Consider the following 20,447-nt stretch of genomic DNA (forward strand, 5'->3'; position numbering starts at 1 on the left):
CTTCATCTCCTGTTTCAGGAAGAAATGATATCAAATGCTATGAGTAGTTCACATCAACAGGAATACTGACCCTTGATAATTACCCTTTGATGAGCAAATATGTTTTATCTGCTCTTTAAATTGTGATTCTGATTCTATTTTCCATGGAATGGATTGCAGAAGACCTTCCAAACCACAAATCAAAAACAGAATGTCACTTTCTCTTGGTTTTAGTCCAGCTCCCACACTCAAGAGTCTGGTTTGCCCCAGGGCCAAGTAATCTCTGTCTGCAGAGGTTCATTGATATACATAAAAGAAGTTGCCTGCAATGAGGTGGCCTCCCTAATTTGTCTCAAACTGCAAATGATGTTTTTTTAAAAATTTCCCATATATATATAAAACCTTTTTTGTATTTTAACATTCATTAAATTATTAGATTTCTTAACATCATATTTTTATAAGTTGCAGTCTTGTTTGAATCACTGGTGACATTTCTCTTTCAGTTCCTCCCAAGTTTGTGGTGCAGCCACGAGACCAGGACGGGATCTACGGCAAAGCTGTCATCCTCAATTGCTCCGCTGAAGGTTATCCTGTGCCCACGATAGTGTGGAAATTCTCCAAAGGTATGAAGTCGCCTGTTTGCTTGCTATCTGCCAAACGTGTGTACGTTCCAAAGAATTAAAGGAGAGTTTCTAGTGCTTTCAGAGATGTCTCCTGTGAGTAGATGTGCACCCAGATCCACCCGGCCTATCTTTCCCTCACGTGTACCACTAGGAGTCAGCCTACGTGTTTTTATTCAGACCACGAAGGTGTCTGTTCTTGTATAAAACACGCCTGGGAAAGATCCTGAACAGGGAGGCAGGTTCCTCAGGTAAGTCATTTCAGCACCTGGGAAGGTTAAGCAGTTTGTGCAACTGTGATCTGCTTGCAGACCACAGCAAAGCCTACCAGTGAAAGTACAAGTATAAATGGTCAGAATTACTCATTTTGGAGCATTACTTCCACAGTATTTACACATATGAGCTTAAGTTGTTTTAGAAGGTTAGGAATAAAATTGTGGATTGTTTTATTTCCCTGTTTATCTTGGAATATACAGGTTACACACAAAAACAAACATGTCCAGTGTCTGTTTTGAGCTTTCATTCTTAAGAATGCTTTCTCTTCAGAGGCAAAGCGTCATTTCCCTTTTGAGGTCGCACTGCAAACATGACAGGAGTAGAAACGTGGAAAGTATGAACTAATTCTAAACACTGTAAAAGGGATTCGCACCCATCTTATCATCTTCTCCAGGAAAGGTTCCTTAACAGTGCCTACGAACCTATTGGAAGTTCTTTTTCTTTTCTCATTTTAGTAATTTATCCAGCAGTTGAGGGCCAACTATATACCAGTGGGATAGACAAACAAATAAATACATTTACTATTTTTGTAATAATCTGAGACCTACTCTATGTGTATAATTCTTATCAGTGTATTTATTTATGTTTATTTAATCATGGTTTATATTCTGGATGTTGTCTTTTAAAATACGGTGTTGCATTTTCTTATGAAAATAACAACAAGGGAAGAAAAACAAAGAGCACACTTACCACGATCCCTTCTAGTGTATTTCCTTTCAGGGAAAAAGAGAATGGGGAGGTAGGGGGCGTTAGACACTACTGGATTGCAGGGGGAATCAATTGGGTGTTTTAGCAATCTCTGAGGCTACTCCCCCGTGGCATGCCCCCTCCACTGTCCATGTGAAAAGCACTTTATTCTCAAATGAAAGCCTGTTATTTTTTTTTCAGGCTGTCTGCCCATGTGGCTCCTTATTTTAGGCCGTCTGTGAAGCCCCCTGTTGCGTCACATGGAGACACATGAGCATCATACGTTGAATTCAGTTCATGTGGGCGCGCCTATGTGATAGTACAAACACTGTCCAGGACACTTTTATTCTTCAACGTTATTGCTAAGGTTTGCCATCGTGGGTGTTTCCCGTCTCTCCCTCAGCCTGGGTCCGGGCTCTCTCTCCCATAACCACCACAGTGGCAAACAATTGTGTGTGTTCACGCAGGGTGCACACGTGTGATTGCTTTCTCCAGCCGTGTCCCCGTGCAGCAGGGCGGCATGGCCACGCTCAGGGGGTCTGTCTGAGGCAGCCTGGGCCCTTTGGAAAACGTCAGAGTAATTACTACACCACCAGCCTGTGTGTGAGGGGCTGTGTGTGTCCCTGCCTCCTTGCCAATTACATCAGATCAATTTATTTTCTGTCTTCACAATGCAGGGAGTGGAATGGTTTTCTGTTCTAGTTTGCGTAGTCAGGCCGCAAATGATGTTAAGGATGTGTTGTCCTATGATAACTAACCACTTCTGTTTCCCCCACCCCGGGAAAATTTCTTATCCATGTTGCTCGAGCATATCTCTCTGTATCATTTATTTGTAAGAGTGTTTTTCATGGGTTAAATAATGCTTTGCCTGTCAACGGTATCACATACATTTCATTTCTTCCCAATACTCATGTGCAAATTAAACTATGGTAGCCTTATTATCTTTAGATTTCATTTGTTATATAAAATCAAAGAAAAAATTATAAATTGCAACAACTAAAATTTTTTAAAGTTCCCCTCAAATAACATCATTTAGAGACAACCAAAGATGCCCTGGCTGGTGTGGCTCAGTGGATTGAATGCAGGCCTGTGAACCAAGGGGTCGCTGGTTTGATTCCCAGTCAGGGCACATGCCTGGGTTGTGTGCCAGGCCTCCAGTAGGGGGCACACAAGAGGCAACCACACATTGCTGTTTCTCTCCCTCTCTTCTCCCTCCCTTCCCCTCCCGCTAAAAATATAAATAATACCTTTTTTTTAAAAAAAGATAAGCAAAGATGACTATTGCAAACATTTTTTCTTAGCCTTTCACACCTGTCCCCAGACAAATATAAATAACTACATATATATATGCACACACGTACATATATGTGTGTATTGTATATATACCTATATGTATATATGTATGTGCATGTGTGTGTGTGTGTGTGTGTGTGTGTGTGTAGATATATTCCTGACTTATAATCTTCATTTTCCAGTTACCAGTACGCTATGAATGTCTGCTCATGTCAATAAACATGGGTGTTCAATATGACTATGACTTTTTGGTGTCTGTGTAGAGTCTATATTAATACATCAATAAGTACATGTAACTGCCATTTGCCTTTGCTAGGATTAAATTCAGTGACTTAAAGCCACAAAGAGTCCGGACATAGGGGGTTTGGCCCTAGTTTGTTTTCTCCTCCAAGTCACCAGGGGCCCGCCCTGCCTGCACCTCTCTGTTCTGCAACTCTTAGCGAGCGCCTCCCACTGTCAAACAGTGGCCACTGAGCGCCAGCCGCCACTCCCACATTCCCGTGCAGGAGGAGCATCGCAGGGAGAGGGCTGCCACTCCCACCTGAGCCCACTCCCTCATAGGATCTTTCCAGGAGGTATCGTTCATCAGTTCTGCTAGCATGTGGCTGGCTGAGCCACCCTGAGCCATGGGGGGTCTGCAGGCTGCGTTGTCACTGAGCACACCACCCTCAGGACCACAACCTGTGCCCCGTCACCGAGAAGAGGGGAGGGTGGACACGTGGCAGTTAGCTGTGTCCGACACTATGGTTGGACACTGTGTGTTTATTTTTTCCGGTTTTTCACTGTTATAAAAATGTCACGACGACTTCTGTCTCATTGATCTCAGTGCACGTTGCCATTTTTTTCCCCGGAGATAATTTTCTATACAGAGAGGTGCTGGCTAGAAGAGTAAGCCATGCCTACAGCCTTCCGCCTGCACCGACCACGGGCCGGAACTTGAATGTACACACTCTCCCACTGTCTGCCGCATTGCCTGCTTCTTACGACCAGGAAAATACCAAGTCTTATGCTTCTTTTTTAATATTTCCCAATAGAACATAAGGATATTTTATAATATATGAATTACGCAAGTAATAAAGGTATTTCTTAAGAAAACGTGGCTTTGTTGCTGGAACATGTTTCCAGTAAACGAATACTCACTGAGAGCACAGGTGCAGCTCCTTCACACGTGACCAAGTGACTCCCACAGAACGGATTCGGCCGTGTCTCCGAGAGCCGCGCCATGGAATCCCGCGCCTGCAGCGTTTCTGAGTGCATCGCGGTGGGTCGAGGGCAGCTCCTGCAGAAACGAAACAATCTTTGCTGAGAATGACGTTATTACCTTTTTGACTTGGGTCTGGATACACGAATTCTAAGACATGCATTGCTGTCTCCTTTTACATGAACAAACCAGGCTGCTTATCTGAAAAAAAAAAGATAAAAAAAAGTCATGGCTTACTACCACGGTGGGCCTCCTCTGCGCTCCCAGAAGCCCACAGACAAGCATGCGTATGTCGTTAATGGCGGAGGGAACGGCTTTCAATCCGCGTCTCGGGGACCAAGGCTACTTACTCCCTAGCTGGTTGCTGATGTCACAGGTCGCCAGTGCTCAGGCCCACGGCCTGCCTGGCCATCCTTGACTGTCTGGCTGCCCACGACAGAGCCTCTCTGACCTCCAAGGAAGCTTTGGTCATAGGAACCCCAAGGATGAGACTCAGAGTGTGCCTGGGTTTCGGGGCATGGGGAGTGGGAAGCAGTTTGCATTTAAAACGGGGTTGTCAGGGAAGGCCCCGGCGAAGGTGGGTAAGGATGGAGCAAAGACTTAGAAGAGACAGGAGGTGAGTGGGGTGCACGTCTGCAGGGGGAGCGCCGAAGGTCAAGGGACCAACCAGGGCCAGAGCCAGGGGTAGGAGAGGCCTTTTGCCTGGAACATTCCAGAAAAGCCAAGGGAGACACTGCAGCTGGGGCAGAGTGAGGGCAAGGAGGTGCTAGAGGCCCCGGGAGGGCAGGGGGCGGAGACCTGTGGGTGGGCCCCGGCCCTGATGCGGATCCGGGGACAGCGGTGAAGGGGGGACAAGTGGCTGGGCTCTGATTCCACTTGGCCGGTGGGCTGGGCGTGGGTGTGAGAGGAAGGGCACGGTCAGAGGTGGGGCCCAGGTCTTGGAGAAGAGAGGAGGTGCCTCTCACCGAAATGCAGAAACCCCAGGAGAGCCGTGCAGGCCAGGATCAGGGTCACTTTCCGGGCCTCTCTCTCTGCCGGCACTACCATCCATTTCCAGTATAAGCAATGACACATTTCTAAACACTCTAAGGATTTTTGATAAGTACCTTCTTCACTGACAGGGCTTTCACCTCCCGCCTTCTGGTCTGCCACCCCCGGCCGGCCCCACCGTAGTTTCACGGGGTTCTGTCGGGCGAACCTGCGCTCGCCAGCGGTCCCTCAGCTGAACTTTCCCGCTGGGACACGTTCTGACTTCCCCTCGGTTCACGGCAGCTTGCCTGTTGCTTTTCTGCGCATGCGGTCGGTTTATTTGGTGGGAGACTGGTGGCTCTCAGCAGGACCCAGGAGGGAACAGAGGCTGCCTGGCTTCCCGTTGGAAGGGACTTCGTCACGCCCCATGCACCCGGGAGCTGCCGTGGGAGCCCAGTCACCTGCAGCCGGCGCCTCGCTGTCCCTGCCCTGGGCTCAGTCCTCCCCCAGATGTGGTGTGCCTGTTCGGTGGGTCAATTCGCATCATCTCTCCTTCAAGGAAACTTTTTCTTTGATGTGTCTGTCAAAGCGTTTGTTCTCGTCTGTGCCCTCCATTTCCGCCTGAGGGTCTCCATCCGCGGCGTCGGGACTCCTGGCGCCCCTGTTCCCTAGGTGTCATTTCTGCTGATGTTTTACCTCCTGCCCCACCCCCCGCTCTGGTTGCTTTGTTACTTTCCATGTCGAGTCTGTATGTGTTTTCCCGAGCGAAGTCTGTTGTCCTTTGCACTCTGCAATTTTGCCTTCATTTTTATCCTTATATTTTGCTCCTTTTTTCCCTCCAGTTCTGCCAGCTCCCATTTCATTCTTTCTTGAGCTCTTGCTTCATAAAGTGACTTTTTTTTTAGTCTCCTGGTATTTATTACTTATTTATTTATTCATTTATTTATTTTTCAATTGCAGTTTACATTCAATAGAATTTTGTACAGGTTTCAGGTATGCAGGTCAGTGGTCTGACGATCACGTACCCTACGAAGGGCTTCCCCCGTCTTCCCAAACACCCGCCGCACAGTCGCCGCAGAGTCCTTGACCGTATTCTCTGTGCTGTACTCGACGTCCCCATTGCCACTACCCGTTTGCACTTCGTCATCCCTTCGGCTTTTTCACCCAGTCCCCTAACCCCCTTCGCCTCTGGCAACCATCAATGAGCCCGTTTTAGTTGTGTGTGTTTCTTTGTTCTGTTCTTTGGATTCCACGTGGAAGTGAAATCATATGGCATTTGTCTTTCTCTGGCTAATTCCACTGAGAATAACACCCTCTAGGCCCATCCGTGCTGTCACTAATGGTAAGTCTCATTCTTTTCCGTGGCTGAGTAATATTCCATTGCATCTATGTATTGCAGCTTTTTTATCCATTTGTCCATCAGTGGGCCCTTGGGTCGCTCCCATATCTTGGCTATTAGAAACAACACAGTGATTCCTGCAATTGCATTTGGGCTTCTCCAGGCGTGTACTCAGAGGTGGAATGCTGGGTCACGTGGCAGTTCCATTTGTCATTCTCTGAGGACCCTCCATGCCGTTTTGCATAGTGGTTGCACCAAGCTGTCATCTAAATCAGGGCAGCCTTCCTCTGGTGAGATTTCATTACCTGAGGTCTTTGCCTACTTTTTCCTTCCACTTATCTCACAGTATCTTTGTTAGATCCCGGCTTCCTTTTCAGAATCCACATTTGCAGAAAACTCCTGTCACCAGAGATTGCTTTGCGCTAACATCTGGCTCCTCTCTGAACCCTGACACCCACAGTAGGTCCAGGGAAGCTTCTGCCCCACCCGGAGTGCACACTGTGGTCACTGATGTTGGCGTGGTCCCCTGGCTGTACCCCCACATGCCCACTGCATCCTCTGCTGATGAGTTCCATGTCACGGCCATGGTCAGTCTCTCCTCTGCTTGTCTTTCTGTGTGTGCCCTGCTCAGCGTACAGTGCTGGTTGCCCATTTGCCTGTTTCGGAGTTGATGTTTTAGCTATGATGGTGCCCAATTTCATACAAAATGGAGTTTATATTTTCTATTTGCCTCTGTATGGTTTCCAGGAGAAGAAGAAATGCTGGTTTTATGCTGCCATCTTTAAACCTTAAATCCTATTGTTTATGCATGAGGCTTTATTAAATTCAGACTTTATTTTAGAAAAATAAGTGAAGCAGGAGTCTAGGAGAAGTGACCAGTTAAGAAAGCGGGCTAAGTGCAGGCGCACACACGGCGCCATCTGGCTGTGTCGCTGCAGGAAACTTGCTGACCCTGCGTGAACCGTGGCTCTCTGGTGTGGGGGGCAGATAGGACCCGGGGATTCATGAGAGGATTTAGTAAGATGATTCATAGAAAGCATTTATTATGGTCCTCGGCACATAGCAATGGGCCAGTACGCATTAGCTGTTATCATCCTCGTCGTTATTTGTCATTACCGTCAGCTCCCACAGTTAGACGGTCGTCCTGAAAACGTTCATTGAATAGCCCGACCTTCCCCACTAACCTGAACCACTTCATGGTCTCTGAAAACAAACGTGCCTGCGGAAGCCCGTTTGCGTCATCCCTCCCCCTCTCACCCTGATCTGTCCATTCCGGGTTCACGGCCACATAAATCAGAGGTTGACCTCCTCCTAATATAGTTTAGTATCTAGGAAAATAATACTCTCTTCGTTATTTTTCTCTCTCAAAACTGTCATAGGCATCTCACGTGGATTTTTGTTTAGTTGTTGTTTTCTAGATGAATGTGAGGATAATTTCATCAAGTTTCCTCAAATAATGATTCTGAAAATTGTGGGGGCTGCAATAAATGTCAATGTCCATGTGGAGAGCAGCGCCATGACCATACCAAGACCTCCCAGCCAATATCAGGGACAGTCCTGCATTTTTCCAGACCTCTTGCGTGTGCATTGTCACCCTATTGCTTTCTTTCTATGTGCTTGCGGCATTGAGTATATAGAAGCTCCTGCTTACAACGTGTCCAATTCTCTTTGGTGTGCTGTTGGAAAGGTGTCACACCTGTCGCCGGGGTGGATAGAGCCCCTGCAGCCGCCCATGCGTCTTTCTTCCCCCAGCAAGGGTGGGGGGTGTCTTTAGTTTGGGGGAGTCCCTGTTTACCTCCCCTCTCTAGTCCACTCAGAGGGCTGCCCTTGGGACAGGACCCTCAGTCTCCTGCTTCTCGTTCTCTAGACTGGCTTTCTTCCCAGGCCTCCTGCCAGCCGTTCCTGCTCTGAGTTGTACCGTACTCACGTAAGGCCACAGTTCCCAGCTCCATTTTTTCCCTGGAAGCTACAGAGAACCCATCACCGGTTGGTGCACAACAGTTTTGCTTTTGCTCCTGTATTTCCTGCTGTCCTCAGGAAGCTGTTGGAGATTGTCATTTCTGTACCCACGTGGTGCAATGTACCAGTGGGTCTAGCTGCCCCTTATCACTAGGGTCCCAGAAGTATCCTCTTTGCTTGTTACCAACTTGCCCGCCAAAGCCCTTCCCGCTTGGTATAGACTCGATGGGGGCCGACAGAACTTGGATCTCTGTTTGGAAGCACCGCAGTTCTCTGGGCGTTTCCATGCAGTGTGTGCAGTTCCAGACTGAGAAACAAACACTGTGCTCAAAACCAGGTAAAACTGCTCAGGTGACCCCTCTGGAGCCCCCTCTTGCTTCAAGGGCTGGCCCTGGAAGGTCTCACCTTGGTCCTGCATCCCTGCTCTCCCAAGGTCAAGGTCACCTCCCAAGGTCCTCAACAGTCCCCAAGATCCATGTCTCAGAAAGCCATAAAGAATACTCGGTATGGCACAAGTCCAAGTCCACGGAGCAGGTTCATTCTAGGGCATGGTTTCGGCCAACACCAACTCCACACCTGCCTGGTGAGGTGACCGCGGCCACCTCTTCCTCGGCTGTCGAGAGATGGCCCGTGCTGCACATCGCCAGCTTTGCATCCAAACAATAGGTTTAGAGGGGGCCAGCAATTCAGAGACAAGTACTCCCTTCTCTCAGCTTGCCCTTGGTTTCCGCTCTAGGAAAGTGGAGGCTTCCCACTGCCATAGCTCTGTGTGAGGTTCCCATGGCACAGCCGGGATGGTCCTTGGTTCTCTGGTCCTCCGAAGTTCCTTCCCGAGCTCCGATCCCTGGCTCCTGCTGCCTGCATCCTTGCAGGTTGCACTTGGCCCCCAACCTTGGCCCTCAGCCCCCTCTCTGGTTGACTGTCCAAAGCATTTAGCCTCATTTCTCCACCCTCATGACCACTCACATGGTCCTCGAACGCCAGCTCAGTCTTTGGTCAGAACAAGTGTCCTCTGCACGTCTCTGCTCTAGGAACTGGATCTCGGTCTGGGTCAACTCCTGGGGACCAGTCTTCAATCCTGGTCCTACCCACCCTCTGTTCCACCCCCCTGCCTGCCTGTCCAGTTACCACCCCGATATCTGCTCCTGGACTCCCCTCCGGTCCCGCTCTCTGTGTGCGTGAGAATGCCCCACGCTGCCAACCCCGGGGGTCGGCGCCCTTCATGCCGTTGATTTCCTGGACCTGCAGCTTTCCCCTTGGGTCTTCCCAGCAGCACCCGCTCCAAATTCAGGTGTCAGTCTTGCACAGCCTGTCGGGTCCCGTCATTCACCATGCTAGTTGGCCTTGTCCCCACTAGCATGCAAATATGTGACAGGATACAAACCTTGAATTAATAGTGGAAAGATCTCGAAGAATCTAAAAGAAACAACGAGTGAGGCAGCACCTCCATGTCACACAAACAGTGAAAACAAGCTCCACTCAGAGTGGAACGGGGCTCCGTCGTGTACGACATGAGCAGCTCAGCCCTGTGTTCCCCGAGCGGGGACACTGGGTCTCACTGAGCAACAATGAGTCGCTGGAGAAGGACGGTGACCAGAACAGACAGGATGCGTGTGCAACACGTTGTTCGACTTACTTCTTCCTTAGCTTCACCGGGGGTGAGAGACACTCCTGCCGTCCTCTGGGGTAAAATGCATGCAGTCTCAGCAGCCCCAGGAGCTGCTCTGAGGCCACTGCCAGCACCCCGCCACCCAAGAAGGCCGCAGTTTCCCTGATCCTCCGTAGGGTCACCGGGACAATAGACCCTGGGGCCCGTCTCACCCTCCCTCCCCTCCTCCATCTTCTCTGTCTCTCGGTGCCTTTCCTCGGGAACTTTCTCGTAGTGTTCTTGTAGACAGAGGGGGCCACCCTGAGGGCAGGAGTTTGGGGATCTCTTGCTCCAGGGAGGCGGTGGCCAAAGACCTTGTGTGATGGGCCCCGCTGCAAGGGCTGCTCACGGCTCACAGTCCCGATACCAAGCCAAGGTGACATGGGCACCAACAAGCCACTCAAACTGCCTCCAGTGTCACATGTCCCGTTCACACGTGCTGACTCAAGCCCACTCGTGGTTTCATTTTCGGAGACGTGAGTGAGGTGCCAATGTGCCTTCTCGATGAGAAAAAAGGACCCTTGCAGAGTCAGTATCTAGTTCAAGTCGTGACAGCGGCGTTGTGCTCAATTAATGGACTACCAAATGGTAAGAAGCCCCGGGCAGGCACTGTGCTGGTCCACCTGAGTCCACTGCTTCCTTTGAATACACTTCTCCGGCGTAAACATAAAGGGATGGAGGGAAGAAAACTGCATCGCGCAGTGACCAGAATGACACTTGGGTTTACCGCAGAAGCAACCTCGGTGCTGTCTCGCGTAGGGTGTGGGGTTTTATCAAGAAGGGGTTTAGGAGACTTGGGTGTGTGCAAAGCTTTGGGAGGGAGGGCGGGAACTGAGCTGCCTTCCAGGAGCGAGGGCGATGTGGGGCCCCAGAGAAGCTGCTCCCGTCCGTGGGCCCCACTGCCTGCGGCCGTCTGTCCTCTGGGGGCTGGCCGTCCGGTGTCTGCCCCGGCGTGGACTCGCTGCTTCTGAAGGAGGTGACGGTCTCTCCCTCCTTGCACCTTCCCAACCGCACTTCAGTGCCGCTCACTGGTGACATGGGAACTGGACCGGGCAGCAGTGCTTCCAGCCCCTGCAGTTGAGGGAAGAGCTTGGTGAGGAACAGGAGTGCTGAGGACCGACAGTCCATATCTGACCCGGACGTTCAGGCGAACGTGACACACACGTGTCACACACGTGGAAGCTTCTTTCTTGGGGCTTGGGACCAGCCCTCCAGCCTGGAGCTGGGCCAGCGTCTGAGGGCGGTGCCTCTGTCCACTTCAGGGTGCTTCTCCGGACCAGGACGCTCGGAACCCAGCACTCAATCACCAGCGAGAGTCCCATTCCCAGCTGCTAAACCGGAAACAGGTGCCGCTGCTGCCGCTCCTGCCACGCGCTCTCCCCTCCTCCCGTCGCCACCGCCGCCCTTGTACCCGCTCACTCCCCACAACCCAGCTCTGCTCGGAGCAGGGGACCCTCTCCCCGCACAGGAAAAGCAAACCCCCTCCCCGGGAAAACACCGCCCTCTCCAGAAGGATAAGAGGGGCTGTGTTTTCCAGTCCTTGGTGAGGAGAAGGGATAACCGCCAGCCTGACCACTGGGGTACCATGCAGGGAGCATACGGAGTTCTCCTTTTATTTTTTCATTCTACTTGAAGTCAACTCACTGCATCCTGCCAGGGCGACGCCCTGAGTGTGCTCCTCGGCCAGCTGCTGGTCCTCACACGTGGGCATTAACACTAGCATTTATAAACCCTGTCTCCTTCGGTGTGAGTAACGATCTGTATAGCATGGGAACAGATCTTTCTTCTGGTTTCACATGCGATGGAATGAGGGATGCAGAGAGAGTAAGCTACTTGCTTGCTCAAGGGCACAGTCTGTAAGTTTCAGAAATTGTATCAGAACCCAGTTCTTCTGACTCTTATTAGCCAAGGGCTCTCGCTGCAGATGAGCAAAGGCTGAAGAGCAGAAAACGAGATGGAATAGTATTTGCTTCTGTCTGCAAAGCAGGCACCCTTGGCAACATTAAGCTGTTCTTTCCCACTCTTCCCACCGTCCCAGTCCTTGAGAACACCGCTAGGCACAGCTTCCCGACAACTAAGAAAGGTCACACAGTGTTAGCGTAACCAGTAATTCGGCCGGTGCCTTGCATAATGCGTTAACATTTTCTCTTCGTGTAGTAGAGCATCATAATTGTCCCCACTTGACCCCAGCTGTCCACAGAAAATTGACAGCTTTTTAATGAATGACTTCTGGTTGCTATAGTGTGTCTTCCAGCTAATTACCCCAAGTGCTTACCTTATGCTAACGAGATTACAGAATTGTGAATATTGTATGCCCTCGGTTAAGTTTTGCTCTTTACAATCAGTGGTGAATGTACGGTGGGTGACGGGTAATTCTGTGGATTTGTGGCGAAACCCACGTCCCTCTGATGAAACAAGTGCCGACTAACCCTGATGATGGAAGGATGCGCTCACTCTTACTCTCTGTTTAGCACAGTGAGCAAATTTGTAAGTGGTGCTACCCTTCACGTTAAGTTCACTTTCTGGTGAAAAAAAATTAATGTTTTTCAAATGTATTTATGCTTTATTTCTGTCCTCGTTAGGACCTTTTAATAACGAGGCAGCTTCTCTCCCCAGATAGGTACTCGGAGATAAGGCTTTCAGCGGTTTGAGGCAGCTGATAATGTTAAATTTCATGTTGCATTTTTTTAGTATAAATGTGCCATATATTACAAGTGTTTTACTGGTGCATTTTCTTTGAGAAAAAAAATGTGTTTTGTTTTGTTTTGTTTTTTTTTACATGAACAGTCCTGTAACTTTTTCATATTCTATCAGCATTTTATTAGATTTTTAAAGTTTTTGGAACATAGTTTTATATAATAGACAAATCCCAGGGCATTTTGAGATCTCTTGTTTCCCGCCTTAGGGATTTTCTAAATGCTGCATTTCTCTGAGTTTTCAGTTTGTGTCTTTTAAACAAGACCCAGCCCCCAGTTTGCCGTTAACTGGAAGGAAGGCATTGGTAGCCTTTACAGATTTTCAAACAGCGCATCCAATTTAAACACTTAAAGAAAAATTACAGGCTTCTTTTTTATCTTAAAGTTCCAAAGTACACATTATGCATAAGAAGGAATGTTATGATTTATAAAACCAAATCTTTAAAACACACAATCAACCTTTATGGGAGAAAAATCATACGATCATCTGAAGAGATGCCAAAAAGTTAGCCAATACCAGTCAACAGTCAATCCTGATTAAAAGAGCAAGAACAAAAATAAAGTCTTGTAAAATAGGCAGAGAGAAACACTTTTGAGACCCAAGGTGCTTTGGAAATTAAAGAAGAAACAGACAAAAAGTCCAATAGATTCCAGGGCAAAGAATACGGATGGATGGTTCGCCAAAGGACAAGTACACACTGATAATTCAGGAAGAGATGCTCAGGCTTATGTAATAAGCAAAAAAGACAAAAAATAGTTAAATTATACAAACTAACATGACGACTTGTATACTGTAATGAAGATTAAAACGATCAGTAGTGTATGTACATGGAAGAGGGAAAAAAAACCCAGCCAGCACTGTTGGAAATAAAATGGCTACATTTTTTAGTAAACAATTTAGGGACACGTTTTAACATTTAGATGTGCAGATTTCCACTTCAAGGGTTAACCCGAGAGACTGACCACCGCTGTATGGTCCTCTCTCTCGAGTGATGGACCGATGGACAGTGAACTGGGTCATGGCAAGATGGTCCTTACTGTCGGGGAGCAGGAAAGACAGAGAGTCAGTTAGTCATAAAACGATTAAAATGACCACAGGGGGCAAACTTTTAAAGAATAAGCAATAGCACAAAACTATTTGAGGGTTTTCCAGATATGCGTGTGTTACTGATTTTTAGTTTTAGTTTTGCCATGGAAATAGAACGTAATTTGTATTATTTTTCTATTGTAGAATCTATTGGAACGTGTATGATGGCCCACCACACCGTCTCCTTTAGTAACTGCTAGGTGTCCGCCCAAAGCTGATATGTATTCAGTTACTGTAGGGGGCAGACATCTATAGATGTCAGTTAAGTTAATTGAGAGTGGTATTAAAGTCTTCTATATTTGAAATACACTTTTCTTCTGATCCTTTCTTCTTTTGAGACTGTAATTACTATACATTAGAATATTTGATATTGTTCTGGGGTGCCAGGACCATTTGTTCTGTATTTTTCACTCTTTTTCACTTCTCGTTTTACTTTGGATAATTTCTATCGACCTTGCTTTGTGTTCACGAATTATTTCCTCTGTTGTGTCCAATCTGCTAATTATCTTGCTTCAGGAATCCTTCATAACTGCCACTGTGTTCCTCGTTTCTGCCGTTTTCTTTGTGTACCTGTTTCTTTTATACGATTTTAATGTTCTTTCTGAATCCCCACCTGTTTATTAATACTAGTTGTAATTATTATAAACTTCCTGCCTTATGGCGCCATACCAAAGTTCTGTTAACACTGTCTCCTCTGAGTTTGTTTTTCTGTTTTTGTTTTTTGTTGTGGTGGTGGTGGTTTTCCCCTGTTTTGTTTTTTGTTTTGGGTTTTGTTGTTTTTTTGTTTTTGTTTGTTTGGCTGGTTTTTGCTTTTTTTGTGCGTCTCACAATATTTTATTGAATTCTGGCCATGGTGCATAAAGAGTAGCGATTGAGGTAGGTTACAGTCATTTCTAGATCTTTACTTCTTACCTGCTCCTCCCACCCTGAGCCAAAGGTGAAATTGTTTATATAACCCCTGTGTGCTGGCAGGGCTTTTAATTCTTTGCAACTAAGTGTTTCCCTAGTGGCCTGTGGCTGCAAACTTCTGATTCATTCAAGGAAAAGTGTGATACTGCAGGTGAACAGTCTCCGCTTTGTGTTAGAATACAAGTGACATTCTTTTTCTGTTCATCCTGAACACAAATGACACTCTGTTTTTCACCCATCCTCTCTAGCAGTTTTATTTTGATAGAAACCCCCAGTTACAAGAATTCTTCTCGCCCCCCTTATTCTGGGTGAGAGACCCCCTCACAGGCACTGTTCGTCCCCTTTACCTCCTTGGCGGAGCGTGGATAAGGAAAGCGAGGCACAGCCTCAGTCTCTGCCCCCGGAAGCCAAGGGGCCCCGAGAGGTGAGCGGTCAGTTTGGCGGGAGAGAGTAGGAGGGAGCGTGTCCCCATCTCACGTCCCCAGGTGCAAAGCCTGGAGTGTCCTGCATGAGGACCGAGCTGACCACCCACTCACTCAGCCCCCACGGAGGTCCCAGGGCGCCAGAGACCAGCGGCTGCTCTCTGGGGCGCGCTCGTGGCCCGTGCTTGGGCTTTCTCCGGGAAGGTGGAACTCCTCCTCCCCCTGGGCTCCGTCCTCAAACCTCACTCTCGGGTCAGAGAAGAGGGGAGCCCTCTCAGCCTTTTAAGGTTTGGGTCACGCACTGCCCCCAGCAGAGGGGCAAGCAACAGGGCAAGTTCACCCAAACCACCACTTCCCCATAAATCTCTCCAGACATTAATGTTCTGTTCTGTTATCTCTAAGTTTTTAAAAAATAGCTTTATGTGGATCTATCATTGACACTAGATCACACGTGTGCCCTTGTCTCCTTGGGCACAAGCACTCTGAGGAGAGGGGTGCGTTAGCACAGTGAGCTGACTTATTTAATTAAGTAGCATGAAGCGGTTTTAACAGTGCGTGTGTTTCTAGTCTGAAAGGTGACCACACTTAGAGGAGAAACCTGCAAGTACTGTATTCTCTTTGTAGACTCCGACGTGTGTGGCGAGTGAGGTCTTTGGATGTCAGGTCCCGGAGCTCTCTGCGTTTGCCGTCCCGTGAAGCCCCTGGGGACACGGTGTATGTAGTGCGGTGACAGATGTCTACCTCTGTAGTCACCCTACTGCGAGGTCTTAGGATAATTTATCAGCTACACTATTTAACACTCATTAAATGTGTCTTTTTTATGTGGATACTATCCTTGAGGCTTCTTGCTCTTTATCCCAGAGTCTGGAATGAATACTGTCATTGTAAACGCATGTGTCTCTCTCCGAACAAGAATTTCAATGTGGGAAGGAAGAAAAACCAGTAGAAACATAGTGCACCCCACGGCTGACGTTGGTACCCCATGGTGAACATCAGTCGCTTCTCTTTGTTACTCCGGGTGAACCTGAGCGCACGGCCCCCTTGCCACGGGAGTTCACGCCCGCATCACTGTTCCTCTGCTTCCTTTCGTTCCAGGCGCTGGGGTTCCCCAGTTCCAAGCCATCGCCCTGAATGGCCGCATCCAGGTCCTCAGCAACGGGTCCCTGCTGATCAAGCACGTGGTGGAGGAAGACAGCGGCTACTACCTCTGCAAGGTCAGCAACGACGTGGGCGCGGACGTCAGCAAGTCCATGTACCTCACAGTGAAAAGTAAGAAGACAAATGCTTTGTTTTACCTCACTAGGTCTTTGGGGGAATTGGTTTTCACTCATCTCGGTACAGAGTTAGTCCAAAATGAGACAAGAGAAAAACAAAATGTCGGTGGGCCAGGGCTGCTTTTGACATTTTGCTGACCTAGAAACACAGTGGGAGAGGAGGGTAGGGTTCCAGCCCGTTGTCAACGGCAAGCCCACGTCCCCTCGCGTCTGGGGCATGGAGCCACTTGCTTCTCTCCCTTCCGTCCCTGTGGTCGTTGGCGCAGGCTCTGAGCCACCTCTCAGATGAGTGGGTGTCGGCCTGTAGCACCCATGTTTCCATCCTGTTGGTTTCCTTGTGGAGATGCCCGGTACGTGGTCTCAGCTGTGTTCATTGTTTCAGAGGTCTATTTTCATGTGTTTTATTACTTGCAAGCTGGCTTGCCCACAGATTTCCTGTGTAAGATCTGTATGAAATCAAGGAACCAGAAACCTCTTTACCAAAAAAAAATTCACAACTACAAGACAGAAACATGTGGCGCTATGCTCAGGGTCCCTGGCGCTACCCACTATATAGAGAAGGGCTCCTCTAATGGAATGATTTTCGTGCTTGGGCGACCAAACCACCAAAGAAAGGCCACAAAGTGAACCGACGTTTACCGAGCGCCGATTATTAGCAGATGGTCGTGCGCCGAGTTTCCAGTGAATGGCTTCCGTCGTTCTCCATGTACATAATTTTATGCCAGATAAATTGTGATTCCATGCCAGCTACAAGGCTTTGATCAGCTTCCTCTTTTATTTCAATCATGCTATTGATCGGTTGGAAAGGATCTCTCCCATGTCATTGATCAGGGGCATGGAATCTGGGAGTCTGTTCCAGGGGTGTGTGTGTGCGCTACTCAAGGGCTAGCTGCCGAGAGAATGGTATTCATCCCATTTCGTTAATAATTTATTCTAGTGAGTCTGTTACTTCCAACAGAACAATGAAAATATCAACTTATCCATTTTCTGTACTTTTCCATCATGGAAAAATATAGTTCTGAAACACAGTTGCTTCAAAATACATTTTGCACACAAACCATGCATCATTTTGACTTCCAATTTTTATACTCTGGAGGAACTGATTTGCAAGAACATGAGGACAAGTTGTTATATCACTTAAATCCCAAGTTGAAATAGTAATTTTAAAAAATAATAAATTGGTAAAATTATTCCAAAAGCCCAAAAACTGAGCCAGTGTTGACCAATGTTGATCTGTCTTTCCCAACAAAAGGCATAATATGATTTGCACTTGCTTTGATATATTTTAAATGTATAAAACATTTTTCTAGCCCATATATGCATGTAAAGACATACTCTAATAGATACGAGACACTGTTAGAATGGAAATGCACTCAACCATGGACTGTACTTTCATATATGAACGCGCTTCTGTTTGGAAGGGGAGATAAGGGGAAATACAGAGCCTGCTACTGTGAATGTCGGGTGAAGTATAGCATGGTTCCTGGATGTGCCTTTCAGAAGGGAGCAGAACTTTCAGCCTGAGAAGGTTAGGAAAAGCTTCACGGAAAAACAACTCTTAAAAAATGGGTTGAACTTAAAATGGTAGAAATGGAAGATTTCCCACACGCGCGCTCTCTCCATAGCTTTGGTGCGGGTAGTGGAGCACGGGGGCGGGCCATCAAGGTGACCCCGCCCTCAGCGAGCCTTCTCCGCCCTGGGGCGATTGGGTGGGGGCGTGGATAGCGGCTGCCCAGCAGCGTGCCCCAGTGTCAGAATAGAGAGCAGAACACGGGGGAGGCAGGGGGAATGCATGACAAGGGTGCATGTATACCTGTTTGTAGAATCAGTGGCTTCCAAATGAAAACCCGTGGCACCTGAGCTCAGCCCTGAAGGACACGGTGCAGGCCAGAAGGCGGAAGTGTCGCCGGTGGAAGGAGGCACTTCAGGGGGAGGGGACAGAGGGAGCAGACGAGAGAGACTGAAAGACCTAAGGCAGGAGGGCGCCCTGGGTGAACGTGGGGCCCTGCGCATGGAGGGGGTTGGGCAGGGAAGCGTTTAAACTGAGAGTAGGTCAAAGAGAAACGGTCCTTAGGTTGGCCAATTTTAGGTCTTCTCAAACCATGCAAACTGTTAGCTGAGGGGCACTTTTATGTAACAATTACACCAGTTCTTTTAATACCCCCGGGATGGCTTTATAGATTATTTCAGCTTCAAGCATCTGGTACTTTTAACCCTTTAAATCGATAATAATTAAATTCCGAAAGGCAAAAGATAATTTAAGTGAGAGATATAAAAGCATGAAGATAGATACACAGTGAATATATGTGTTGCTCAAAGGGCATCACTCAAAAACCAAACAAACGCGGGGGTAACGTTTGCTTGTCCTCTGTGGGTTTGTTGAGCCATCAGGCGTGTGCAAAGGAGCTCGCTGAGGCAGCGGGAGGAATGGAGGGGAGCAGCCGCCTGGGGGCGGTGACTGTACTGACGGGCGGGAGGTCGGAGCTCGGAGTCGGGTGGGGGCGCTGAGCTGTCCCCTGGCAGCAGGCCCCCCAGCAGTGGATCCGTGTCCATGCACATGGTGACGGGCTCGTACCTGGCATCGCAGCCAGGGAGGCTCTGAGCTCACATCTGACAGGAACCAGGTGCATACCAGGCACAATTTCCTTAATGTTGCACGGTTGTGTACAGACAGCAGAGAGGGTGCGTCATGCTGCAGGCACATGCACGTCCACATACAAACGCGCACTCGCAGTGAGCACACGCCACGCCCACACGCCTTCCGGGCAAGCAGCGGGAAGAAGAACTATCATCTCATCATCCTTCCGTGGGATCTCTCAATGGCCCTAAGAATGACGTGGACACACACTCCTGTGCACACACACACAGAACAATCAGCGCACACCAACCACGTTCCAAATGCTGCGGGCCAGGAGGCCAGTCGACCACTGAGAAAAAGGTCGCGTGGAGCCACTGGAAAGGGACAAAGGCTCTCCACTTTGTGCCCTCACCGGTGATTACAGTCCTTTGCACCCCAAAGAGTTCCTCCGTCTTGTTGAAATGTATTACGTAAAAGTGGTGACAAGGCTACTTTGACATGGTTCCTGCGATTTCAACACCCTGTAAGCGGTAGCCCCCGAGCGAAAAGGCTGTTGGGGGGTATAAAAGGAACCGTACCTTCCAGGTGAAAATCGGGGGTGTCCTCTCACTAAAGGAGGCTGACGCAGAGAGGGGTTAGGGGCGTGGCCAACCAGGGGCCCAGGCTCTGGGGAAAAGGCCCCTGGGGTGGCCCCCAAAGGGACCTGGAGCTCCTGGTTCCACCGCTTCCGGCCACTGATTTGGGGCAAACCGCCTCCCCTCCCTGAGCCTGTGAACCAAGAAACATCAGGCCTTCCTCACAGGGACCATGAACATCAAATGTGCAACGTGCAGAAGACACACCATGAAACAGAGAGCCCTGGGCGTGTGCACTCTGACACACGAACAGGGCAGGTCCTGGTGCTCGGAGAGAGAGAGAGAACATACACACTGACGGTGCCGCGCACAGGAACGTCTCCAGAGAGCCGTTCTGAAGACCAAAACGAACAGGTCGTAGGACAGGAAGCAGAGAGAGGAGACAGGACTTCCCAGACCCACAGGGAGGGACTTGGGTCACCCTCGTGGTACAGGCGCACATGGGCAGTGCCTTTGGGAGTTCTCAGGGCCAGTGTCTTTTCTGACCCCTGGGGGTTTGAGAAAATCAACGAAGTGTTTGGGGATTTCAAACTGAAAAGAGAAATTGATAGAAAGGAAACGGCACTCTGTTGAGTAAAAAAAACTGTTAAGTGTGCTCCCTTTTCTAGAAGTCATTTCAAAAAAAACATAGGCTACAAATATTTCTCAGTTCAGTAGTAGGGAACTTTCTGCCTGATCAGGTGCAGTCAGGAAGTTAAGGCAGACTCTCGGATGAGATCGGATGAGACCGTGAACTCCCAGATGGGTTGGTGCTGGGTTCTCCGCCTCAGCTCCACCCACGGCACGTGCTGCTGGGGGTGCTGGGACCTGCACATCGAGTCTCCTGTGTGGGAATCCTCCTCGCCGTTACTGCAACGCTTTCAAAGCTCACTGCT

General features: G+C 48.8%; 1 protein-coding gene across 1 annotated transcript in view; it reads left to right on the plus strand.

Moving 5' to 3' along the window:
* Nucleotides 1–20,447, plus strand: part of DSCAM (DS cell adhesion molecule) — a 542,830-nt gene that overhangs the window by 358,243 nt on the left and 164,140 nt on the right. Inside the window, exons 11-12 of the mRNA XM_045852387.1 lie at nt 483–602; nt 16,181–16,354. Coding sequence (XP_045708343.1) covers nt 483–602; nt 16,181–16,354 — 294 coding nt within the window. The remainder of the gene's footprint in view (nt 1–482; nt 603–16,180; nt 16,355–20,447) is intronic.

Source organism: Phyllostomus hastatus, unplaced genomic scaffold (genome assembly GCF_019186645.2).
Source record: "Phyllostomus hastatus isolate PE091 unplaced genomic scaffold, TTU_PhHast_1.1 phas_contig_948, whole genome shotgun sequence".
Lineage (NCBI taxonomy): Eukaryota > Metazoa > Chordata > Mammalia > Chiroptera > Phyllostomidae > Phyllostomus > Phyllostomus hastatus.